Source organism: Bombina bombina, chromosome 6 (genome assembly GCF_027579735.1).
Source record: "Bombina bombina isolate aBomBom1 chromosome 6, aBomBom1.pri, whole genome shotgun sequence".
In the NCBI taxonomy this organism is placed as follows: Eukaryota; Metazoa; Chordata; class Amphibia; order Anura; family Bombinatoridae; genus Bombina; species Bombina bombina.
Genome location: NC_069504.1, coordinates 838854878 through 838882264, shown reverse-complemented (window position 1 = coordinate 838882264; position 27387 = coordinate 838854878). Strand labels below are relative to the sequence as shown.

General features: G+C 40.9%; 1 protein-coding gene across 5 annotated transcripts in view; it reads left to right on the top strand.

Moving 5' to 3' along the window:
- Window positions 1-27387, top strand: part of GMCL1 (germ cell-less 1, spermatogenesis associated) — a 509303-nt gene that overhangs the window by 425831 nt on the left and 56085 nt on the right. For 4 of the 5 annotated variants that reach the window (XM_053718223.1, XM_053718220.1, XM_053718221.1 and 1 more), the window contains one exon: window positions 2486-2631. The exons of the other annotated variant lie outside the window; for it this stretch is intronic. In XM_053718223.1, the coding sequence (XP_053574198.1) occupies window positions 2486-2631 (146 nt within the window). The remainder of the gene's footprint in view (window positions 1-2485; window positions 2632-27387) is intronic. 5 annotated transcript variants of the gene reach the window in all.

The window sequence follows — 27387 nt, the reverse complement described above, 5'->3', positions numbered from 1 at the left end:
TTTTATTTTTATATTTTTGATTTTTAATTTTTTATTTTTACTTTCCGACCCCATTATCTGATCCTATTTTGAATCTTTACTCAACCAACGAATATTAGTTATTGTATCTATTAGTTAAGTTTTTAAAGTAATTTAACACCGGTGTTTATTCATTATATATTTCCTATATATTTATTCTGTAGGCTTCTACTTACGCCTCTTTAATTATTATAATTTTTTTTCCAACCGTATTATTCTTTTGATTGTTCTTATGAATGTATTAATGTTACTATGAGCGCGTCACTTTAAGAATATTTGCTTTGTTATGCCCCTTACACCCTACTGTTGTTGATATATTTGTATTCATCATTTACGCACACTAATAGAATGTTTCATTGTTACCATGAGCTCAACGTCACTTTGAGCATATAGCTACTATTTGCTTTTTTGCGTCCTTAACCCCCAACAGTTGTTATTTTAACTTGTATTCATCATTAACGCACATTATCATTATACACTTAAATAGTTTTTTTCACTTGGGACAGATAGCCGTAAGGCGCCACCTCCACCCCTGTTCTCTGGGGGCATCATTTTATTGCAGAGGTGCTGACCTGGGGGCTTCATTTTATTGCTGTGAGCATCATTTTTTGCAGTGGGACTAGTGGCATAATTTATTGCTGGGGGGCTCAGTGCATAATTTTATTGCAGGGTGGGCTGGGGGCATTATTTTATTGCTGGGAGCATCATTTTATTGCAGGGTGGGCTGGGGGCAAAATTTTATTGCAGGGGGGCTAGGGCTTCATTTATGGTTGGGGGCATCATTTTATTTTAGGGGGGATGGCCTGAGGGCTTCATTTTATTGCTGGGGGTATCATTTATTGCAGTGGGGCTGGGGGCATCATTTATTGCAGGGGGGCTCAGGGCATAATTTTATTGCAAAAGGGCTGGGGGCGTAATTTTATTGCAGGGGGCTAGGGCATCATTTATTGCAGGGGGGCTGGAGGCATCATTTTATTGCAGGAGTGCTGGGGGCATCATTTTATTGCAGGGGGGCTGGGGGGCATCATTTATTGCTGGGGGGCATCATTTATTGCTGGGGGTCATCATTTATTGCAGGGGGCTGGGTGCATCATTTATGGCTGGGGGTAGCATAATTTTATTGCAGGGGGACAGGGGGCATCATTATTGCAGCGGGGCTCAGGTGGCTGGGGGCATTATTTATTGTTGGGGGCCTCATTTTATTGCAGGGGGCTAGGGGAATAATTGCTGGAAGGCATAATTTATTACAGGGAGCTGGATGCATCATTTTATTGCAAGGGGGCTGGGGAATCATTTATTGCTGGGGGCATCATTTTATTGTTGGGAGCATAATTTTATTGCAGGGGTGCTGGGGGCATCATTTTATTACAGGGGTGCTGGTAGCATCCTTTTTTGCAGCGGGCTGGACATCATTTTATTGCAGGGGAGCTGGGGCATCATTTTATTTCAGCGGGGCTGGGGGCATTATTTTGTTGCAGGGGTGCTGGGGGCATCATTTTATTGCAGGGGTGCTGGGGACATCATTTGTGATTGGTCTGCTGACTCTTATTGGTGTGGTGCATGTTACGAGAGGTGTCACTAATAAAAGCTCAATAATACAGCTTGGCATACCATCATGTGTCACAATACCTCAAGTTATGGATTTAAAATTGTATAAAGTAAATACCACACAACTGTAATTTGTAGCTAACCAGCTTGCCTTAGTTACAGTAAGTACCTGCAACTAAGATTAAAGGGACATAAAACAAGTTGGGATAGAGAGAAAATATAATATGTACTTTAATTACTTTACCTACAAATTTATACTACAGTGCCTTGCCATTAACCCTTTAATTTAAGTTTCTAACTCCCTCCACACATTTCCTTCTATGGCTGTTTCTATATCTAATGTTGTTTTGGTAGAAGGCTAAAGTGCACAGTGATCATCTGCTGGAGCATGCCTAGAAGCTGTGAAACTAAGGGCTCTTAGTGTAATCAGAGCAGTCAACTTTGTGGGCATAGTAGATGTTGCTATGGCTACAGCTAAGCAAGCACTAACATTGATAGGACGGCTCAGGTTTTATGAAATTCCAAGTGCACATGCTGTTTTACCAGTCATACATACACATCTGTTTATTGGTGTTTAAAAGTATGTTACTAATAATATAAAAATATACATATATTTTATATGTAACTTGAATTTCTTAATGGTTTTGTTTTGTGAAATAGGTAAATTGTCCCTTTTTTAGCTAATTTTTTTGTAGAATTATGCTGAAACTAACACCAATTGCATGTTGTTTGAAGCCTAATTCTATTGCTCATATAAGCAGTTTTTTTTATTAAAAGAAAAAACAGAAAAAATAAATAAAGGAAAAACAACAACATGGTCTCTTAGATGAAACAGAGAAAATTATTTAGTACAATGTCCCTTTAAAGTACTTATTTGCATCTAACAAATACATTCTCACACTTTCTTTGACCACAATAGTACTGTTGGAGATGGACTGGATTTAACTTTGGCTTTGATTTGCTTGTCACGTACACCAAACGCCACATCATTTTCAAGCGTAATACACTGAATCAGCCGTGTAACATGTCTGTCAGTCTACAATCACAGAGAAGCATCGCTTTCAGGTAAAAAAAATAAATCCCATTTTATCAGATACTTCCATTGACAGAAAAGTTTAGCAAACAAATGTTCCATTGTAGTTTGTTTCCTTTTTAGTTGTATTTATATGATTTAAACGTTAGTATGATCAGATCTTAAAGGGACAATGTACTGTAATTTCTTTCTTAAGAAATGGTGAGTCCACGACGTTATCAATTACTAGTGGGAATATCACTCCTGGCCAGCAAGAGGAGGCAAAGAGCACCACAGCAAAGCTGTTAAGTGTTACTCCAGGAAAAACTTAGAAAAGTGGTGCTTCAGGAATATTCAAAAAGGACTTTATTTACAGCATTGACAGCATAGACATATGATAAAAACACACTTGCAAGTGTTGGACAAAGGACGCGTTTCGACTTCCGCCGTCATCAGAAGCCTTAGTCATGTTACCCACCTACACCCATTTAAAGGCATCACAACTTCCTGATAGATTAATTACATAATTACACATTTAGATGTTAAATAAATGAACCCCTAATAAACCCCACCAATCTCCTACCCTTGTCCTATGTTAGATTTAAGATGGTTTTTGACAACTAATTCTTGTTCATAACTCAACTTCCCCCCTTATCCTAACTCCCATTCTTATAATATGTCTTAAAACTTCAGCTATACGTGTGATTTTCTGGATAGAGAACCTAGCTAGGAAAGCCCTTTACCTATATCTATAAACCCTTATTATGGTACATTCTTAGCTTATTAAGGTAAAGCTTGGATCAAAGCATACAGTATGGACAGTAAAAAATTACATTGGGTATAAAGGAAGGAGGGGTTTGGGGGGGTTGGAGATTTGAAAAAGAAACAATATTTATTTCAAGTTATCTCCATACATTAATTAAATCTGCTTCAGTATTAAAACCTAACGGCAATCTCGTTTGCAAAGAAAAAATCCAAAATGCTTCCGGTTTAGACAACAGCGCATCTAGGTTTCCTCCTCTCTGTTAGGCTGACTTTCTCAATCACTTGCCATTTAAATGATTTTACATCTTCATTATGTTTATCTATAAAATGCGCAGCTAGTGCAGAACAGGGGGTAGAGGTGGGGATATCATTTAAATGCTCTCTTATCCTTACTCTCACTTCCCCACATACTGCATCTTACACTCTTTTAGTGCTAACAACACTTGGTGAAAGATAATTGCCTAAGGTACGATTGCATTTAGAAACAAAACAGCATCCTACCTTCACAATATCATACAGAACATTATCCTCTTTGAGAATGGAAATATGTTTTTTCACTATCTTAACAATTTGCCCATACTGACTACTGTAATTAGTAATAAAAGTTGGTCTATCTCTATTGTGTCTTCTCTTTTACTTTTTATCATCAGGCAACAAATCCTTCCGGTCTAAATCTGCTACTTGTACTATAGCTCTGTCTATGACCTAACTATTATAACCTCTGTTTAAGAACCTTTGTTTAAATTCCAGACCTTCCCTCTGAAAAGCATCAGTCTCTGAGCAGTTTCTTTTCAACCTTATATATTCCCCCTTAATTATTCCAAATCCTGCATGCTTGGGATGCAGGCTATTGGCATGGAGAATTGTATTGGACTGCAACAGCTTGCAATATAATTCACTTTTAATACTGCCTTTTGAAACATCACCCGTTAGCATCACATCAAGAAAGGATGTCTCTTTAGAACTGACTGTATATGTGAACTGTAAGCCTACTGTATTAGAATTTAAATACTTCTACTTCTGAGACTGAACCACTCCAAACAAAAATCAGATCATCTATATATTGATGATAACACTTAATCCGGTTAGTGTATGGGTTACTATCTCCATAAACATGGAACAGCTCCCACCAACCCATAAAAGGTTGGCATAGGAGTGGGCAAATTTAGCCCCCATAGCTGTTCCACGCTTCTGGAGATAGTAATTCCCATCAAACAAAAAATAATTGTGATTGAACAGAAAACTTGTTACTCTGATGACATAATCTTTAAATGACTCATCAAAATTGGTATACTTGCCTAAAAAGAATCTAACAGCTGTAAGACCTTCACTATGAGGGATAGAAGAATAAAGCCCTACCAAATCCACTGTTACCCAAATATACCCTTCATGCCAAGTTTCATCTTCCAATAATCTCAGAAGATGCTTGGTATCTCTTAGATAACTTAGAATTAGTTTAAAAAGTGGTTGCAAGAAAGAATCAATCCAAGTTGAAAGATTCTCAAATGGGGATCCTGTTAAGTATTACTCCCCTACCCACAATCCCCAGTCATTCTCTTTGCCTTCATCAATGGAGGAGGTGAAGTTCTGATGTTTGAAGAAAATTGGATTTTTTTCGCTACAAGCAAGATGTTTTGGGTCTAGCTGTAGTCCACGTCAATCTCTTCAGTAGGGTATTGGTGGCTTTAAAGCAGTTAGGAACTTGTAAGGTGGGCCTTGCTGCGTTTTCCTAACATATTTGCTGCCCATGATATAGAAAGCCAGAGTAGGTATACTCTGTTCTTTCTTTTTTCTACAAGTCTCTGTGAGTAGTGGCATCCTCTCACACCGTGTAAACTGTCCTCCTGCCGGACGGCCAGACTGCAGTTAAGTGCCTTTTGTCTTCTGGGTATGGGAGACACTGCACTTCATACGGTGAGCTGCAGCATTATTATGGGACGTGTGTATCCTTTATAAGGATCTTGACAGGCAGAGAGCAGGCACTTAGGTGTGACTAGAGGCCAGGGGTTATTACTTTTATTGGTCTTAAAGTGTAATCCTTTTATCTTTGTGGGTTCAGCTAAGCACGCTTCTAGTCATAGCACACTTCGTGTTTATGATGTTGCATACACATTGAGAATTGTTCATACTAATGTTTGGTTGAACTATATTTTTGTTGCACTGCTAAGAGGAGTATCTGTCTCATATGCAGTTTGGACAGCCTAGTCTCCACAGTTAAGCGGTAGCGCTGTTGTGGTTATTAGGCACTGTTACGTTTATGGGCTTAGAGTGTTTAATGCACATCAAGACTGATCAGTTTTATTTTTTAGGACCCTCATGACCTCTAGGAACATTATTATGGGGTCATAGTCTTCCGACATTACTAATAGGGATATGCTGCTATTTTCAGAGAGTTGGAAGCGCGCGCTTGTATGCGACGCATTTTCTCGTTGGCATGTGACCCGCTTCTCCGCTCTAGTTCTTGCTGTACTGTTAAAGGAGCCAGCTAGCAGAGTGGTGACTCCTCTGATGCTTTTATTTTTAGCTACGAGCGGCAGGAGATCTGCCGTGCTTCCTAGGCAATTCTGTTTCGATCAGATTTAAACACCTTAGTCAGGCATTGGTTCAGATGCCATGAGGTATAAGGATATTTGTCTGTTTTCCTAGCTTAGCGCTACTATTTTTCTCAGAAGCCATTTTAGTGTTTTAAAGTAACAGTAGATAACATAATTTCATATTACATATTTAATATAAAAGTTTTTTTCTTTTCTCATTTTATTCTGCATTCAGGAAATCCCTGTGTTTTGTTATTTATGTTATGTATTATAGCACATATTTTTGCCTATATACAATTCTGTGCTGCTTGTTTAGCTACAATTTTCTCATGTAGAGATAGGTTATTGCCCGCTGAACCCAATGTCTCTCAGGTTGATGCTGTTCAGGCAATGCCACAGCCTTCTCCTTAAACGTCCCAAGCCTCAATGGTGTCACATGCAGTGCCCTATGGTTCATCTCTATCTCCTGGAAGAGTTCATTGCCGGCAGAAATTGCTGCCCAGGTATCTTCTGCGGGATATCTTCTGCATTATCTGCCTTTTTTTTCCTATGCTAAAAGGAAAATGCAAGAGGAAAATTAGAGATTCAGATAGTAAGGTTTCTGCTCTGCCTTCAGCTACCCAGTCTTCCTCATAAGAATGATGAGGATATGTCGGTAGCCTCTGAGGGTGAAATCTCAGTTTTGGACAGTATAATTCCTTTATCTGATGCTGAAGTAGTAACCTTCAGCTTTAAGCTCGAACATCTTCATGTATTGTTAAAGGAGGTTTTGGCTACTTTGGACGACTCCAATTCTGCTGTCGTTGTCAATCCTAAGAAATCTAGTAAACTTGATAGTTACTTGGATTCCACTGTACACGTTTTTCCTGTTCTAGACCGTGCAAGGAGATCTTTTTACAAGAATGGGAGAAGTCGGGGATGCCTTTGATTCCCGTCTCCTGTCTTTAAAAAAAGGTTTCGGTTTGCTGTTTCCATTAACTATTTATGGCGCACGGTGCCTGAATTAGAAGGGACAATTTCTACTCTGGCTAAGAGAACTACGATCCCTATAGAGGATGGCTGCTCTTTTAAGGATCAATGAGAAGCTGGAGGCTTTTTTTTTAAGTTGTGTATTGCCACTGTGTCAAGTTTGGCATCCCTTGGTGCGACGCCTTGTCTGATTCACTTTTGGTCGAGACTCCTTTGGAGGAGATCCAGGACAGAATTAAGGCTCTTGAGCTAGACAATTCTGTATTTCTGATGCTACCATGCAAGTTATTAAGCTGGGAGCCAAGATATCTGGCTTCGCTGTGCTAGCCCATAGGGCGTTGTGGCTTTATTCTCGGTCAGTGGGAGTCCAAATTTCTGGCGCTTGCTTACAAGGGTAAGATCTTGTTTGGTCCTGGTCGGACAGAAATATTTCTGATTACGGAAAGGGTCTTCTCTTTCACTAGACAGGAAGTATAGACCTAGAGGACATCAGAATAGAAACCTGAAGATTAGTTTAAATCAGCATGAGGGTCCGGGATCGGACCAAGTGGGGGACTGAGTTTCTCTGTTTTCTTCAAGCGTGGATACGAGATGCCCCAGATAGGCTGGGGACATAGTATCTCAGAGTTTCTCCATAGAATTCAAAACTTTCCTCCCGGAGGCAGGTTCTTCCTTTCTAGTTTATCTGCGAACCAGATTAAAGAGAGGCATTTTTTAACTGCATTTGGCTAATTACACCTGTTCGTGGTTCCTGCAAAAGAGGGATTTTTTTTGTCCTATTCTAGACCTAAAGTGTCTCAATACGTTTTCTCAGGGTACCGTCCTAAGAAATTTAAACAATTGGTTCCCTTTTTCCTTTGGTCCAAGAAGGTCAGTTCATGACGACCATAGACCTGAAGGATGCGTTTCTTCTCTTCATGTTCCCATCCATCTGGATAATCGCAAATTCCTTAGATTCGCCTTTCTAGACAACACTTTCAGTTTGTGGTTCTTCCGTTTGGCCTTACCACAGCTCCCAGAATTTTCGAAAAGGTTCTGGGGGCTCTCTTGGCAGTGACTCAGGGCTCGGGGAATTGCAGTGGTGCCTTACCTGGACGACATATTGGTTCAGGCGCCATCTTTTCAACAAGCAAACTCTCATACAGAGATCTTGTTGTCTTTTCTATGTTCCCATGGATGGAGAGTGAATCTGGAAATGAGTTCCCTTGTTCCAGCTACAAGGGTAGTTTTCTTAGGGACCATAATAGATTCCCTATCTATGAAAAATTTTCTGACAGAGGTCAGAAAATCCAAGTTTCTTTCCTCTTGCCTCTCTACTGTTCTAGTATCAGTGGCTCAGTGTATGGAGGTAATTGGTCTGATGGTTGCTTCAATGGACATCATTCCCTTTGCTCGATTCCATTTGAGAGCTCTGCAGTTATGCATGCTCAGACAATGAAATGGGGACTATTCGTATCTGTCTCAGTGGATAGATCTAGATCAGTCGAAAAAAGACTCTCCCATGGTGGCTTTCTCAGAAGCATCTGTCTTGGGGCACATGCTCCTGGAGTCCTTCCTGGGTGATTGTAACCACGGACGCCAGCCTGCTAGACTGGAGAACTATCTGGGATTCGTTAAAGGCGCAGGGACTATAGACTTGGGAGCGGTCTGCTCTCCCCATATATATCTTAAGAGTTGAGAGCGATTTACAATGCTCCGATAGCTTGGCCTCAGTTGTCCTTAGCCCAGTTTATCAGATTCTGGTCGGACAATATCACCTCAGTGGCTTACATCAACCACCAGGGAGGAACTCAGAGTTCCTTAGCCATGAAGGAGGTGGCACAGGTTATTTAGTGGGCGGAAGCTCACATTTGCTGTCTTTCTGCCATCCACTATTCAGGTGTGGAAAACAGGGAAGCGGACTTCCTGAGCAGACAGATATTTCATCCCGGGGAGTTGACACTTCATCCGGAGGTGTTCTCCAGGTTAACCCTCAAATGGGGATGCCGGAGTTGGATCTGATGGCGTCTCGGCAGAACGCCAAGCTTCCAAGGTACGGTTCATGGTCCAGAGATCCGCAGGCCGTCCTGATAGATGCTCTGGCGTTACCTTGGGATTTCAGTCTGGCATATCTGTTTCCTCTGTTTGCTCTCCTTCCACGAGTCATTGCTAGTATCAAACAGGAGAGAGCGTTGGTAATTCTAATAGCTCCTGCGTGGCCTCGCAGGATCTAGTAGGCAGACCTAGTGAAGATGTCATCTCTTCCACCTTGGAGGCTGCCTCTGAGGAAGGACCTTCTAACTCAGGGTCCATTCCTTCATCCAAGTCTTGTTTCTCTGAAGATGACTGCTAATAGATTGAACGTTTAGTTTTGTCTAAGCGTGGTTTTTCTGAGCCGGTCATTGAGACCATGATTCAGGCTCGCAAGCCTGTTACTAGAAAGATTTACCATAAGGTATGGCGTAAATACCTTTATTGGTGCGAATCTAAGGGCTACTCTTGGAGTAGGGTCAGGATTCCTAGGATTTTGTCTTTTCTCCAGGAAGGTCTAGAAAAAGGATTGTTGGTCAGTTCTCTGAAGGGTCAGATTTCTGCATTATCTATTTTGTTGCATAAGCGTATGGCGGATGTGCCAGATGTTCAATCCTTTTGTCAGGCCCTGGTCAGAATCAAGCCTGTGTTTAAGTCTGTTGCTCCTCCTTGGAGCCTTAACTTAGTTCTTAAAGTTTTGCAGCAGGCTCCGTTTGAGCCAATACATTCCATAGATATTAAGTTGTTATCCTGGAAAGTTTTTTATCTTATTGCTATTTCTTCTGCTCGGAGAGTCTTGGAACTCTCAGCTTTGCAGTGTGATTCGCCTTATCTTATCTTTCATTCTGATAAGGCAGTTCTTTGTACTAAGTTGGGTTTTCTCCCTAAGGTGGTTTCTGATAGAAATATTAATCAGGAAATTGTTGTTCCTTCTGTATGTCCTAAATCCTTCTTCTCATAAGTAGCGTTTGTTGCACAACCTGGATGTTTTGCGTGCTCTAAAATTCTACCGACAGGCGACTAATGATTATCGTCAAGCCTCTGCCCTGTTCGTGTGTTTCTCAGGAAAGCATACAGGTCAGAAAGCTACTGCTACTTCTCTTTTTCTCTGGTTGAGAAGTGCGATCCGTTTTGCTTATACACTGCTGGACAGCAGCATCCTGAGAGAATAACAGCTCATTCCACTAGGGCTGTTTTGTCTTCTTGGGCTCTCAAAAATGAATCTTCTGTGGACCAAATTTGCAAGGCGGCAACTTGGTCCCCTCTGCATACTTTTTCCAAATTTTCCAAATTTAATACTTTTGCATCGGCTGAGGCTTTTTTTTGGAGAAAGGTGTCAGGGTGCCAGGAATCAGACTGAGACAAGAAGTGCAAAAATAATCACACCTTTATTAATAGCAAAAAATAATAAAAAGTCCACAAGTCAAATAACAAGCCAGGAATCAGAACTGGTAGTCAGACGAGCCGAGTCAGGAGTCAAAGCGAATAGTCAGACGAGCCGGAATCAGGAACAAGTTGAACAGCTGAGTCAGGAACAAGCCAGGGATCAGGAACCAGGAGGGATGTCAGACAGCCAGGTAATACACAAGAGCTCTCACAAACAGGTCTGAGACAACGCAAGGGCAAAGCATACTAAACAGAGGCCCTTTAAATAATTAGTGATGACATCACAATTCTGAGACTGCATCCTGTCTCTCACGGATGATGTATACCAGTCTGGCCATAAAATGAAGTGCAGGAAATGAGCAGCATCACACAGTAAGCACCAGAGTCGGCAAGAGAGGTGAGTAAAATGGCTGCCAGCAGCATATGGCAAACAGATCAGGGAAAAAACCCTGACAAAAGGTTCTTCAAGCGGTGGTGCCGTCTGTTTAGGTTTGCCTGTCTTGTTCTCCCTCATCTGTGTCCTCTAGCTTGGGTATTGGTTCCCACTAGTAATTGATGATGTTGTGGACTCACCATATCTTAGGAAAGAAAACAAAATTTATGCTTACCTGATAAATTTCTTTCCGGATATGGTAAGTCCACGACCCCACCCTTAAATTTAAGACAGTTATTTTTTACTAAACCTCAGGTACCTCTACACCTTTGTATAATTCCTTTTTTTCCCTTCAGTCGAATGACTGGGGATTTTTGTGGGTAGGGGAGTGACACTTAACAGCTTTGCTGTGGTGCTCTTTGCCTCCTCCTGCTGGCCAGGAGTGATATTCCCACTAGTAATTGATGACGTCGTGGACTAACCATATCCGGAAGGAAAAAAAAATATCAGGTAAGCGTAAATTTAGTTTTTTCTCTTCTTTAATGCGCTCCCAATAATTTATTTTATCTGCTAGAGTGTATTCAATAGTTAAAAAAACATATCCTTTGCCTTTATTTTGTCATTTGAAATAGCTAATTTTGCCTGTGGCATCCCCACATATACTGAAAATTTCAGTAACTTAAAGGGACACTGAACCCAAATTTTTTCTTTCATGATTCAGATAGAGCAGGCAATTTTAAGCCACTTTCTAATTTATTCCTATTATCAATTTTTCTTCGTTCTCTTGCTATCTTTATTTTAAAAAGAAGACATCTAAGCTTTTTTTAATACAGGACTCTGGACAGCACTTTTTTATTGGTGGATGAGTTTATCCACCAATCAGCAAGAACAACCCAGGTTGATCACCAAAAATGGGCCGGCATCTAAACTTACTTTCTTGCATTTCAAATAAAGATACCAAGAGAATGAAGAAAATTTGATAATAGGAGTAAATTATTATTGCTTACAATGTCATGCTCTATCTGAATCACGAAAGAAAAAAAATGGGTACAGTGTCCCTTTAAGTACTGGTTATAGAAAAACTAGAAGATTTAGATGAAATCATGCTTCCTATGGGAGTGTGACAGAGGGATAATAAAATGTTAATCTTCTATTGTTTTCTCTCTATATTGGTGGTGTTTAAGTAAACAGTGAGAAATAAGATAAGGAAGACTTTAAGTAAATAATAACACAGGTATGCTAATTAGGTCTATTCCCCCTACAAACCCAGCCCACAAATTGTAGTATCAATTACCAGAAAAAGTATATACATACCTAAATAAGCCATTTCCCAATATAAACTCTACAGCTTGTATAATGAGTTACTGGAAACACATTAAGGTGAATCCAACTTTACAATACACTGTTAAACTAATATCTTCATGAAAGTAGAAAATAACACTTATAAAAAAACTCTTACACATACTCATGGTGTTTGAGTTTGCCTTTGTACTTGTGTCATCAAATGTTCATTCTTTCATATAGGTGGCGAGAGTCCACAATCAGTTACCTATGGGAATTACATTTCTACCACTAGAAGGAGGCAAAGTCTCCCAAACCCCAAGAGTCCTATACAACCCCTCACACATACCTTTTTAGTATTTACTTTGCCTCTGTTGGGAGTGGTTGAAGTATGAAGATGTGCATGATTTCTTCAGTGAAAAGGGCTTTCAGTCTGTGTTGTAGCCCTGTTCCCCTTAGAGTACAGTGCTTGTCAGAGGGATGTATTTGGGGTAAGGTTTATGATACTATGGTTTTGCCACATGGGAAATCCTTCAGAGGCCCTCTGTAAATTCTGTCGCAGGGACTCGTCTTCCGCCACCCTTTACAGATATACATTATACTCCTATTCCATTACCTCTGCTGACAGTGGCGGCTGGTGACTTTTGAAGATGGGGGAGCACTAGCCCCGCCCCTCAGATGGCTCCACCCATTTTAATGTGTGTGTGTGTATAAATACATACATACACACACACACTCTGCCAGTTACCTTAACACATCCTTATGTGCAAGGTGAGGGCAGTGTGTTATGTGTATTACTGTGTGTTGTTAAAGTCTGTGTGGGAGGTATGTACATAACTAACCTGTGTATATTGAAAGACAAGAGCACCACATACACCCTGCAGTTACCATATATATATATATAACAGTCCTTATACTGCCCCAGTAACAGGACTCTTGTACCCAGTATATATATATATATATATATATATATATATATATATATATATATATATATATATATATATATATATGCAAAATAGATTGTGGTAAGGTACAGTTAAATATGTACTTAACTTGGGGGTTTGAATGCTGTCGGCCCAAGGTGCTTGTGCATAGTGCTTTATCTCAGTCAACATTGTCTGCTACAATTTCGCCATCCAAGGCCAACGTTACTTATGTCTTTTGGAGTTTCTCTTTATATTTATATATATATATATATATATATTCATACTTTTTATTTTTATATGTATATATATATATATATATATATATATATATAAATAAAAAGTATGATTATATATATATATATATATATATATATATGTGTGTGTGTGATTATGAGACTGTATGACTCATATTTTTACACACAAATGTTACCTGACATTTGCTCCTACAAGTTATGAGAAAATGTAAGTTTGCTCATAACATGTAGGAGCAAATGGGTTAAATAAATTAAGTAAACTGTTCAACTTTGTAAGCTGCAGAGAGGGAGGCTGACAGCTCTTGCCCAGGCTGGCACTGATAACATAAATCATGTAATTAAGCCAAGCAAACCCCTGGCTCCCCTTACCTCTGTTTTTTGCTTTCATTCCCTTCAGTCTGTGTGCATGGCTCAGTCTCAGGCAGAGAGAATGTGGGGGAGGGGATTGCATATCGTGCAGTGGCTGCTCTGACGGGATTTGAAAAGTTTGTGTTCTGCCTGAAAAAAAGCCCTCTGCAAATAATACAGAATCAGTGTATTGATGCAACCTCTGTACACAATCTGCAATCCCCTCCAACACATTCTCTCTGCCTGAGACTGAGTCTGCAACCTTCTATACAATGCTGCATACAGTTTACCAGTTATATTTATTCAGTATTTGATGCCTCACCTAACAGGAGCTAACTGTTACAGCAGCTTCTCTGCTCTCCTCTGCACCTCCTTACTTCACTATCTGAAGTCTGACTCTGAACTGATTGAAGCCCACGATGCTCCTCCTCCCACACACACAGCTCACAGCTGGCTCTCACTCGCACACTAAGAGCTGTGCAGTTAGGAAGGCTATGGGCTGGCTTGTAGGTGACGCTGCAGTCAATGCAGGTTGAAAGTGGAAAGGGCTTTTGTCTATACTTTTATCTATCGTACTGCACAGCATGTTCGATAGATAGAAGTATAGGCAAAACAGCCCTTTCCACTTTCAGCCTAAAGAATTAAAAACGGCGATTTTAATGTTTTTTAGTCAAAACTGCAGTGGAGCCTGGAGGATTGTTTTATTTATTCAGCAAAAAAGGTTTAAATATGTAATTAGTTTTTTTATTTCTCACCCTTTTTTTTTGTTAGTCAGGGGGTTCACGTGCTCAAGTGCTCCTATAGAGGAGCCTCCACTGTCTGCTGATATGTTTCATTACTGTAAAGAAGTTGTGGATAAAGAAAGGAATCCACTAAAAAAATGCAAATCTAGCACTCTATGCCAGACTAGAAAGGCAGGAAATATTGTTAAGTTTATATAAAACATAACTTTTATTGTACATAATTAAAAATAGGAAAATAAATAAAAAAATTAGTTAAAATAATGGTTGCATATATATAGTGAACAACATAGTGTTGTGGGTAATAATTAATTCAGGTTGAGAGCCTTACGTTACTATTATAATTGTACACCACAGAATATCAATTGATAATCAGAGAAAAAGCCATCAATAATAATAATAATTTGCAACTAGGTGCAAATCAGTATCAGGGTGTGTTGCTGCACTTATATCCATTGTCCTAATATATGATTGATTGCCTGGGATAAGTGGGAGATAGTATAATTGTCTCAAGTCCCACTTGCATAAATAACAGGTAATTGTAATAGGTTCGAAAATATTATGCAATTATGGATGGGCAAAAATACTTAGATGAAATCTGACTGGTGGTGTATAGTGGAATATTATACTACTGTAAAAATTACCCCTGCCAATATGTTAGCTAAAGAAGCAGGTGTTAAAGTGTTATGTTGTGCTTTAACATATGTGGAGATCCTGTTATACTTTAGAGCGCTGGGATATGATAATGCACAAATTGATAAAGTAACTATATTGTGGTTATTTAATTTCTTGTAACATTGTTGCTTATTATGTCCTCAGAGTTTGAAAGTCCCCATATGTCTGCCAATCTGACTAATAAATAATTTCCTTCCTAAGATAGGTAGAATCCACGGCTTCATTCCTTACTTTTGGGAAATACAACACCTGGCCACCAGGAGGAGGCAAAGACACCCATGCCAAAATCTTAAATATCCCTCCCACTTCCTCATTACCCCAGTCATTCTTTGCCTTTCGTCATGTTAGGAGGTGGCAGAGAAGTGTCAGAAGATTCGGAGAGTCCTGAAAAAGGGTATTTGGCCTTTGAGATAGGACTGGAGTTTTAAGTAGTCATGTCAACCTCTCAGTGAGAGTATTGATGAAAGTTAGAGTCTGGAGATGCAGGGAATGTTTTTCTGCGAAACCATCCACTACTGCTAACAGCTCCTAAGCAATCAGTGTTGACGAGTTTCACTGCCTACTTTCTCTCACTGAAGTCCATGTCAGGAGTGCTGCTATAAGACTTTCACACTTTAGTGGCTGTGTTCTGTTCCACACCATGGATCCTGGAGGTAATATCGTTTCAATTTTTACACATAAAACGCTATGACAGGGTCACAGTGTGGCTCTTTTATACCTTGATAAGATCCAGGGTTAATATCCTCTGGAGGGGGGTTTATTGAACAGTTGGGGTTAAGTAATCAGTGTATTAATTATTTACATGCTGCTTTGTGTGATTTTTTTCCTGGGCTGATACTGTGTGTTTTTGGCTGGAACAAACAGGTTTCACTTTTAAGTTTCACTTTAGTTTTTGAAAGTGTTGCACAGCTCCTATTACTTACTGTACTTGTAATAACAGGGGAAGTACTGTCTTGCACTCCATGTGACCGGGTGTGGTCTATGTTGAGTTCCTCCATTCCGTCTGAGACTTGAACCTGAGGAGAGCGTTTCCTTTGTTAACTGTCTGGGTCTAGGAGGGTGGTGAGAGCCCCAGCCATTGGGAGTATAAAGGTTCAGTTTTCTATAATAAACATAGTTTTTATTTGTGTCCTTCTGTGGGTATAACCTGAGCTATGGAGGACGACTCTGACATGTTAGAAGGTACTCCTTCTGTACTAAATCATACCTGTTTATATTGTGAGGAGGCTGTGATTTTCCCGCCCACTTAGTTATGATCCACATACCTTAACACTGTTATAAAGTCTAAGAAGGAAGACAAGCCTGCTAAGGCTCTTAGTCCCTCTGAGCTGTCTACCTCTCAGGACTCAGCGTCCCATGATATTACTACCCTTGCTACATTATCCACTCCACATGCAGTTCCCCGTAGCACATCTAATCCGCTATCCGGAGGGGGCCTTCTTCCTGCAGACTTTGCCGCGCAGTTACAAACGGCAGCGTCTGCGGCCCTCAGTGTATTACCTCGCTCTAACAAACGCAAGAGAAAGATTAAGCATAGCTCTCCTGATCTGGAGTCATCTAAATATTTATCGGATTTAGCTACTATGTCCCAGTTATCCGATGACGAGTTAACCTCTGTAGCTTCAGAGGGTTACCTTTCTGGGTAGGAGTCTTTAGCATCTAAGCCTCCTGCTGCGGAGGAACCGTTCTTTAGATTTAAAATTGAGCACTTACGCTTTTTATTAAAGGAGGTTCTGTCTACGTTATAGGTTCCAGAGGCCCAGCTGCCTAAAGAACCTATAATACCTAAATTAGACAGAGCTTACAAAGACAGGAATGTTCCTTTGACTTTTCCTGTGCCGGTTAAAATGGCGAACATTAAGAACGAATGGGAAAGAATTGGTTCTTCCTTTTCCCCCATGTCTACTTTTAAAAAGTTGTTCCCGGTCCCGGACTCTCAACTGGATTTGGGGGCTCTATTCCTAAGGTGGATGGTGCTATCTCTATGCTTGCTAAACGTACTACTATACCTCTTGAGGATAGTTCTTCATTCAGACAGCCAATCGATAAGAAAATGGAAACCTTTCTGAGAAAGATGTTTCAACATACGGGATTTTTGTTTCAACTGGCAGCTGCAGTTGCCACGGTTGCAGGAGCGGCTAGCTATTGGTTTCGACTCTTTGTCAGAACTCATTGAGGTGGAGTCTTCCCCTCGATGATATTCAAGACAGAATTAAAGCTCTTAGAATTGCGAATTCTTTTATCTGTGAAGCAAACATGCAAATTATTCGCCTAAATGCAAAGGCCTATGGCTTTGCAGTCCTAGACCGCCAGGCGCTCTGGTTGAAGTCTTGGTCTGCAGATATGACTTCTAAGTCCAGACTCCTTTCTCTTCCCTTGAAGGGAAAGATTTTATTTGGTCCAGGCCTGGACTCCATTAGTTCTACGTTTACCCGAGGCAAGTGTGCCTTCCTACCACAAGATAAGTAGAACAAGTCTAAGGGACGACAATCTTCTAATTTTCGTTCTGACAAATACCAACGACAACATTCCTCCTCCAAGCCCGAGCAACCCTAGAGTACTTGGAAGCCGGCTCAGTCCTAGAATAAATCCAAGCAGAATAAGAAGCAGGCCAAAAACAAATTGGTCTGAAGGGGCGGCCCCCGATCCGGGATCGGATTGTGTAGGGGGCAGACTGTCTTTTTTTCAGATGCCTGGTTTAAGGACATACAGGATCCGTGGGTCCTGGAGGTGGTATCTCAGGGATACAGGATAGGCTTCAATTCCTTCTCTCAAATCTGTCTACCAGAGAAGAGGGATGCCTTTCCAGGGTGCGTTCAGGATCTATCCTCCTTAGGAGTTGTTTTCCCGGTGCCTATCAAACAAAGAGGTTTGGGGTTTTATTCAATCCTTTTCGTGGTCCTAAAGAAGGAGGGAACTTTCCGCCCAATTCTGGACCTATAGTGCTTAAACAAATTTCTCAGTGTCCCTTCCTTCAAGATGGAGACGATAAGGTCCGTCCTTCCTTTAATTCAGGAAGGCCAGTTTATGACCACTATAGATCTAAAGGATGCTTTTTTTCTTCATGTTCAAATCTACAGGGAACACTTTCAGTTCCTGAGGTTTGCATTCCTGGACCAGCACTTCCAGTTCATTGCCCTTCCGTTTGGCCTAGCTACTGCTCCAAGAATCTTCACAAAGGTTCTTGGGGATCTTCTAGCCGCTGCCAGAACTCACATGGATGGAAGATAAACTTGGAAAAGAGTTCTCTTATTTCAAGTACCAGGGTGGAATTCCTGGGTACTGTAATAGACTCCATGTCCATGAGGATATTTCTAACAGACCAGACATTGCAAGCTAACTTCGTCATGTCTTGCCCTCCAGACCTCCTTGAGTCCCTCTGTGGCTCAGTGTATGGAGGTGATTGTTCTCATGGTGTCCTGCATGGACATCATTCCTTTTGCCAGGTTCCGTCTCAGACCTTTACAACTGTGCATGCTGAGGCAATGGAACGGCAATCATTCACATCTGTCTCAACAAATAGTATTAGACAGCCGGTTGAGAGAATCATTCTCTTGGTGGCTCTGTCCAGATCATCTGTCCCGAGGGACATGCCTTTTAAGACCATCCTGGGAGATTGTGACTACGGATGCAAGCCTATCTGGATGGGCAGCTGTTTGGGGTGCCACAAAGGCAAAGGGATTGTGAACTCAGGAGGAGTCCTCCCTCCCGATCAATATTTTGGAACTACGGGCAATCTTCAAGGCCTTGAAGGTTTGGCCACTTCTGGGTTTGTCCCAGTTTATCAAATTCCAATCAGACAATATAACCTTGGTGGCTTACATCAACCATCAGGGGGGGAACGAGAAGTTCCTTGGCGATAAAGGAAGTATCTCAGATTCTGGTTTGGGGCGAAGGCCCACAAATGTTTGCTGTCAGCAATTCACATTCCGGGTGTGGACAACTGGGAGGCGGATTTTCTCAGCAGGCAATCCTTCCATCCAGGGGAATGGTCTCTCCATCCGAAGGTGTTTGCAGAGATATGCAGCAAGTGAGGGACGCCGGAGATAGATCTCATGGCGTCCCGTCTCAATACCCAGGTACGGGTCGAGGTCAAGGGATCCCCAAGCAGATCTAATAGATGCACTAGCAGTGCCCTGGAGGATCAAACTCATATATCTCTTCCCTCCATTACCGCTTCTTCCTCGAGTGGTGGCCCGCATCAAGCAGGAGCGGGTATCAATAATCGTGGCCATGAAGGACGTGGTTCACGGATCTAGTGGGCATGTCCTCATCTCCTCCGTGGAGTTACCTTGTCACAGAGACCTGCCGATACAAGGTTCATTTGTTCATCAAAATCTAGATTCTCTAAAGCTGACTTCGTGGGGATTGAACGCTTGACGGCCCGTGTTTCTGGCGAGTCTTCAAACTCGCCAGAAACAGCAGTTATGAAGCAGCGGTCACAAAGACCGCTGCTCCATAACCTGTCCGCCTGCTCTGAACAGTACGATCGGGTTAATTGACACCCTCCTGCTGGCGGCCGATTGGCCGCGAGTCTACAGGGGGCGGCGTTGAACCAGCAGCTCTTGTGAGCTGCTGGTGCAATGCTGAATACGGAGAGCGTATTGCTCTCTGCATTCAGCGAGGTCTGGCGGACCTCATCCGCACTGTCGGATCAGGTCCGCCAGAGGTTTCTCTGAGAGTGTCCTTGATACTCTTATTCAAGCTTGTAAACCAGTTACTCATCGTATCTACCACAAGGTGTGGAGGACCTACTTATTCTGGTGTGAAGAGCGTTGTTTTTCCTGGCACAGAGTTAAGGTTGCCAGGATCTTATCTTTTCTTCATGATGGGTTGGAGAAGGGCCTTTCTGCTAGTTCCCTCAGGGGACAGATTTCGGCCCTGTCAGTTTTAGACTGGCTGAGCTTCCAGACGTGCAGTCCTTTGTTAAGGCTCTGATTAGGATCAGACCTGTGTTTTGATCTGGGGCTCCTCCTTGGAGCCTAAGTCTTGTTCTTCGGGTTTTGCAACAGATTCCGTTTGAGCATCTACATTCCATTTACATTAAATTGTTATCTTGGATGGTTCTCTTTTTATTGGCTATTGTCTCTGCGCGAGTTTCTCAGATCTCTGCTTTGCAATGTGAGCCCCCTTATCTGATTTTTCATGCAGTTAAAGGACCAGTCAACACAGTAGATTTGTATAATCAACAAATGCAAGATAACATGACAATGCAATAGCACTTAGTCTGAGCTTCAAATGAGTAGTAGATTTTTTTTCTGACAATTTTAAAAGTTATGTCTTTTTCCACTCCCCCTGTACCATGTGGCAGCCATCAGCCAATCACAAATGCATACACGTACCATGTGACAGCCATCAGCCATTCACAAATGCATACACACTTATTCTTGCACTTGCTCAGTAGGAGCTGGTGACTCAAAAAGTTTAAACATAAAAAGACTGTGCACATTTTGTTAATGGAAGTAAATTGGAAAGTTGTTTAAAATGGCATGCTCTATCTGAATAATGAAAGTTTAATTTTGATTGAGTGTCCCTTTAAGGCAGTTTTATGTACTAAATTAGGTTTTCTTTCTAAGGTTGTGTCAGATCGCAACATCAATCAGGAGATTGTGGTTTCTTCCTTGTGTCCTAATCCTCCTTGATCGAAGGAACGCTTACTTCACAATTTGGATGTGGTTCGCGCCTTGAAGTTTTATCTTCAGGCTACTAAAGAGTTTAGACAATCTTCCTCTTTGTTTGTTGTCTATCCGGGAAAGCGTAAGGGGCAGAAGGATACTTAGACTTCCCTATCTTTTTGGTTAAGGAGTGTCATCTGCTTAGCTTGCGAGACAGCGGGACATCGTCCTCTTGAGAGTACAACGGCTCATTCTACTAGAGCAGTGGCTTCCTCTTGGGCCTTTAAGAACGAGGCCTCTATGGATCAGATTTGTAATGCGGCTACCTGTTCCCCCTTACATACTTTTTAAAAAATTTACAACAGCCCATGCCCATTTTTTTCCTGTCTATGGGCGGTCCCCTATTATTTATTTTATTCTTCTGGCACCTTTTATACCCTAATGTTTCTCCTACTTTTCCTTGTTCCCTCAGCAGAGTGACTGATGTAATGAGGAAGTGGGAGGGATATTTAAGTCTTTAGCTGGGGTTTCTTTGCCTCCTCCAAAATTAAGGAATGAAGCTGTGCACTCTCCCTATCCGGAAGGAAAGGAATTTATCTGGTAAGCATAAATTGTGTTTTTATAAACCTGACGATATTGACTAGTATTCAATATCCAGTAATATATTAACATATGTCCAAATATCCACAGATATTAGCAGTCAGAGCTCTAGTGTTGAATAAAACTACTGTCCTTACATCTATCTGCATTTATATGTAGTTTGATATCTAAACTGGGGTATACTGCATCTAGTGCGAACAGAGGTATTCATATATATTAGTAAGAATTAATATAAGCTACGGTTGGGGTCGATCATAAATAGTCTGGTCAGCTATTGAATATTTAAAGCGTATGCAGGGCACATTCCCGGGCCCACCCGCATCTCTGATATTGAGCATGATAGTGGCCGCTGAATGCGGCTTCCAAAAATGATCAGTTATATTAATGAAGGCATAATTCTTTGGATAGTACTAAATTAAAAAGAGTGTCCCCATACACTGACTCGTTTCGCCCTTCCTTTGAGAAAGCCTGGAAGGTTGAAAAGCGTCAGTGTGTTTGGGGAGGCTTGTGTTCAGCCTGTCCCAGACCTTTGGGTTCAGAACGTTATTCTCAAGAATATTGCATTTGTTTAAGAACAAGGCCTCCAAAAGAGAGTTTTTTTTCTTTCCATAAAAAAAATCTTGATAAAGGCTGCTAAGCCGAAACGCGTAGCTACCGGAGCACCACTACACTGATTGTGAAAGTAACGAGAGGAGCTCTTCCAACTACACATCGGAACAAGGTTTTTCATCTGAACCTATCTGTAACCGTAAGAATACATCTGGCGGCATTTATTTAACCGCACTAAGTGAATACAGTGAAAAGTCCATCAAAATCTTTGAAACTGTAGCCAACAGATCGGTCACTGACCGACAGGAAAAAGAAGAATCAAAGACACAAAGCGGCTTACCTAAGCCGCACATGAATCCCCACTTGGAGGTTTTTACTTAACCGCACTTAACCTGGAACCATCCACCCTTCAGTAATTAGATCGGTCACTGACCGGCAATGAAACCGATACAGAGCGGCCACCGGAACCGCACCGTATCTATACCAAGGTGAGATCACATAAGGAAAACCACGGAGGAACACCAACTATACCCCAATAGGAGGTTGAGTACTAACCACTAAGAGAAACATCCAGCGGCATATATTTAACCGCATATATATTCATACACAGAAGAGACCCCACAGCTGTCATTGAAGGAAACCACATACTTAGCGGCATATATTTAACCGCACATCTTGCCTAATACAAGCCAGGTCAAAAACCATCTTGCATATTATAAACCGGGTCGAATACCCCACTGGTTTCAAGCAACATAGTGATATCAAACAGATACACTATAAGGTACTGTTTTACACATATCACCTTTAGCATGTTAAATATCACATATGCTCTGCATATCTGTTTAGAAAATTGGAACAACTAAGTCCTATCAAGAAATAATCAAGTACACTTCTGAACTGTATATATACAATTTTAATGCAATATAGAAACTGCCAACCATAAAAATTGTGTAACTATATTTTAATCTGACTTTTTAACATATTTTGTATACAATATTAGCCGACACCGGCTTATGTTACTACACTATTATAAATACTAATTTTATGTCTTTTTATATTATATTTAATAAAAATTGGAAACAATATTACAACCCAGTCTTGTGGTTATATTTACTATAAGGAGTATTCCTTTACAAAAGAATTTTGGTCACAAATACAGAAATTTTAAGAATAGAATATTTATATAGGAACATTACTTTAGAAACAGAATAACTTTGGAAACAAAGTATCTACCCAGGACATAGCGACACTCTCTAAGTATACCTACTTAAACCTATATTAAGGCTATAGGAACTTTAGCAATAAACTAGCGAATCTAATATTTTTTTCAATCACACATTGGGAATAGCATTTTTTTGCGCCACCTACTCCAGCAACCATAAAAAAAATCATGTCTTTTTCTTCAGTCTCAAATTTGAGGGTCCTTCAATCTTGGCCTCTGTTGAAATATGGGAATCATTATTCCAGTTCAATGCAAGAACAGGGAATGGGATTTTCCCACTTCTGGGATTTTCAAGAATGAGGTTTCAGTTGATCAAATTTGCAAGGCAGACAAGATACTCGGTCGTCTTTGCATACCTTTACTAAATTTTACAATTTTTATGTTTTTTTCTTCCTTTGAAGCAGACTTTGGTAGAAAGGTCCTTCAGGCAGTTGTCTAATTTTACTGATTTTGCCTGTTTTTTTTTTTTAGTTTATTATAAGAGATTTGTTTCTTTTGGTTTGTGGATTTAATTTATCGGCGAAAAAAAGCAGTTTTTCTCTTGTAAGATGTATCGAGTCCACGGATTCATCCTTACTTGTGGGATATTCTCCTTCCCTACAGGAAGTAGCAGAGAGAGCACCCACAGCAGAGCTGTCTATATAGCTCCCCCCTTAGCTCCACCCCCCAGTCATTCTCTCTGCCTGCTTAACTGCTAGGAAGGGCAAAGAGCTATGTGGTGACTAAAATGTTAGTTTTTTACTTCTCAAGCAAAAGTTTATTATTTTAAATGGTACCGGTGTGTACTATTTACTCTCTGGCAGAAAAGGGATGAAGCTTTCTGCAAAGAGGATGATGATCTTAGCACTTTGTAACTAAGATCCACTGCTGTTCTCACAAGGCCTGAAGAGTATTGGAAAACTTCAGTTGGGAGAACAGTTTGCATGCTAAGCTGCATATGAGGTATGTTCAGTCTATTTTTTTCTAGACAGACTGTGTTAAATCTAGAAAAGGCTGGCAATATCCCCATGAGGGAAGGGTAAGCTGTATTCAGATACTTTAATAGGAATTTCAGCTTGCTTAAAGGGCTCATTAGTTACTGGTGACACTGTTAGGAAAAAAACGTTTTGTTTTTTGATGCATTTATAACGTTTTTTTGAAGGGACTAAAGGGGTCCTTGTGGCTTGGTTTTGAGTTTTGTAACTCACATGGTTAATTAAGAGACACTCTGGTGTTTCTCTGATAGGCCTCAAAACATCGAGTGAGGTGGGAGGGGCCTATTTTCGCGCCTCAGTTGCGCAGTTTCCTTTCCTCTGAGACATATCACTGCTTCTCCTGTCGTTTCTGCTGTGTTTGAGGGTTGTTAAAGAGGTTTTTTCCCCCACAAATCGTTCTGAAGGGCAGGTAGGAGCCACAGCAGAGCTGTGGCAAGGTGCTGAAAGTCTTTTTCACTGGGTTTAACGTTTTTTCAATCCGTTCTTGCCATTAAGGGGTTAATTGTTTATTTGCATAGCTGTGCAACTAAGCCTTTATAATGCTACTGTAAAAATTTTGTTAAGTTTACTGCTTTTTTACACTGTTTTGCAGAACTGGTGCAGCTTTTTTTCTCTTAAAGGCACAGTACCGTTTTATTTCTAAGTGTTTTTTACTTTGATTACAGTGTTTTCTAAGCTTGCTTGTTACATTACTAGCCTGTTTAACATGTCTGACACCAAGGAAAATCCTTGTTTAATATGTTTGGAAGCCATTGTGGAACCCCCTCTTAGAATGTGTCCCAATTGTACTGATATGTCTATAAACTATAAAGAACATATATTAGCACTTAAAAATAGAGCAATAGATGATTCTCAGTCAGAAGTAAATGAGGGTTCGCCATCTAGCTCTCCCCAAGTGTCACAACCAGTAACGCCCGCACAAGTGACGCCAAGTACCTCTAGTGCGTCAAATTCTTTTACTTTACAAGACATGGCCACAGGTATGAATACAAACCTCACAGAGGTTTTATCTAAACAGCCTGGTTTACAAGGAAAGTGGGACAGCTCTGGGTTTAGAAAAAATTCTGAGCCGTCTGACGCTTTAGTAGCCGTATCTGATGCCCTCACAATGCTCTGAAGTAAGGGTGAGGGATTTGTTATCTGAGGGAGAAATTTCTGATTCAGGAAAGACGCTTCCTCAGACAGATTCTGATATGACGGCCTTTAAATTTAAACTTGCTTATTGCTCAGGGAGGTATTAGCGACTCTAAATGATTGTGACCCTATAGTGGTTCCAGAGAAATTGTATAAAATGGATAAATACTTAGAGGTTCCTGTTTACACTGATGTTTTTCCAGTCCCTAAGAGGATTGTGAATATTATTACTAAGGAGTGGGATAGACCAGGTATTCCGTTCTCTCCCCCTCCTGTTTTTAAGAAAATGTTTCCCATATCTGACACCATGCGGGACTCGTGGCAGACAGTCCCTAAGGTGGAGGGAGCTATTTCTACTCTGTCTAAACGTACAACTATACCTATCGAAGACAGTTGTGCTTTCAAAGATCCTATGGATAATAAATTAGAGGGTCTCCTAAAGAAAATTTTTGTTCATCAAAGTTTTCTTCTCCAACCTATTGCATGCATTGTTCCTGTAACTACTGCAGCTGCTTTCTGGTTTGAGGCTCTAGAAGAGGCTCTTCAGATAGAGACTCCATTAGAGGAGATTATGGACAGAATCAAGGCCCTTAAGTTGGCTAATTCTTTCTCTTGCAAGGTGTATCCAGTCCGTGGATTCATCCTTTACTTGTGGGATATTCTCATTCCCTACAGGAAGTAGCAAAGAGAGCACACAGCAAAGCTGTCCATATAGCTCCCCCTCTAGCTCCACCCCCCAGTCATTCTCTTTGCCGGCTCTAAGCACTAGGGTCTCTCTACGGGAGGGTAAAGTGAATGTGGTGTTAGAATTGTAGTTTTTATTATCTTCAATCAAAAGTTTGTTATTTTAAATGGTATCGGTTTTACTATTTACTCTCTAGCAGAAAAGTGATGAAGATTTCTGCTGAGAGGAAAATGATTTTAGCATGTTGTAACTAAAATCCACTGCTGTTCCCACACAGGACTGAGGAGTACCAGAAAACTTCAGTTTGGGGGAACGGTTTGCAGGGTAATCTGCAATGAGGTATGTTCAGTCATTTATTTCTAGACAAGACTTAGATAATGCTAGAAGAGACTGACAATATCCCCATGAGGGGAGGGTAAGCTATGTTCACAGACTTAGTAAGGAATTGAATGCTTACATAACAGGGCTAATTATGCTGGTTGACACTGATTCAGGGCAATCGATTGTTTATTCAAGAAAAATATCGTTTGTAGACACTTTGAAAGTCCTTTTGGGGTTCTTTATGGGGTTATTACCCACATGGCTGGTTTTTAGTCACTTAAGAGTGATTTACTAGGCCTCACAACTCCGGAGTAGAGTGGGAGGGGCCTAACTTCGCTCCTCAGATGCGCAGTTAGAATTGCAGAGAAGTTCATGCTGCTTCACATGGAGGGTCCTGCTGCTGTTTGAGGGCCTTATAGAAGCTATATTCCCCCAAATCTGATCCCTAAGGGCAGGTAGGGCCACAGCAAGGCTGTGGCAAGGTGCTGTACTATTTTTTAACTGGATGTTGGCTTTAGGCTGCTCCGGTTTGGGCATTATGGGGTTAATCTTATTAAGGCTTTAGGTATATACTGTGAAAATTTCAGGAGAATCTCTGCATTTTTCACTGTTTTGTAAAATTGTGTGCTCTTTTTATCTCTTAAAGGCACAGTAATGTTTTTTTTCCAAATTGTGTTTTTTATTTGATTAAAGTGATTTCCAAGCCTGCTTGTATATATTACTAGTCTATTAAACATGTCTGACACTAAGGAAAATCCTTGTTCAATGTGTTTTGAAGCCATGGTGGAACCCCCTCTCAGAATGTGTCCCACTTGTACTGATATGTCTATACACTTTAAAGATCATATCGTTACACTTAAAAATGTGGCCCAAGATGATTCTCAGACTGAAGGTAACGAGGGTAGCCCATCTGCCTCTCCCCAAGTGTCACAACCAGTTACGCCCGCGCAAGCGACGCCTAGTACCTCTAGTGCGTCTAACGCTTTTACATTACAAGACTTAGCGGCAGTCATGGATAATTCTCTTGCAGCCTTCTTATCTAAACTGCCTGTGTTACTCGCAAAGCGTGATAGCTCCGTTTTAAGTACAGATTATGAGCATTCTGACGCTTTGGTAGCCGTATCCGATATACCCTCACAACGCTCTGAAGTGGGAGTGAGGGATTTGATGTCTGAGGGAGAAGTTTCTGATTCAGGAAGGGTTCCTCCTCAGACAGATTCAGATACATTGGCTTTTAAATTTAAACTAGAACACCTCCGCGTTTTGCTTAGGGAGGTATTAGCTACTCTGGATCCTTTGGTGATCCCAGAGAAATTGTGTAAAATGGACAAGTACCTAGAGGTCCCTGTTTACACGGATACGTTTCCGGTCCCTAAGAGGATTGCGGATATCGTTACTAGGGAGTGGGATAGACCAGGTGTTCCCTTTGCTCCCCCTCCTGTTTT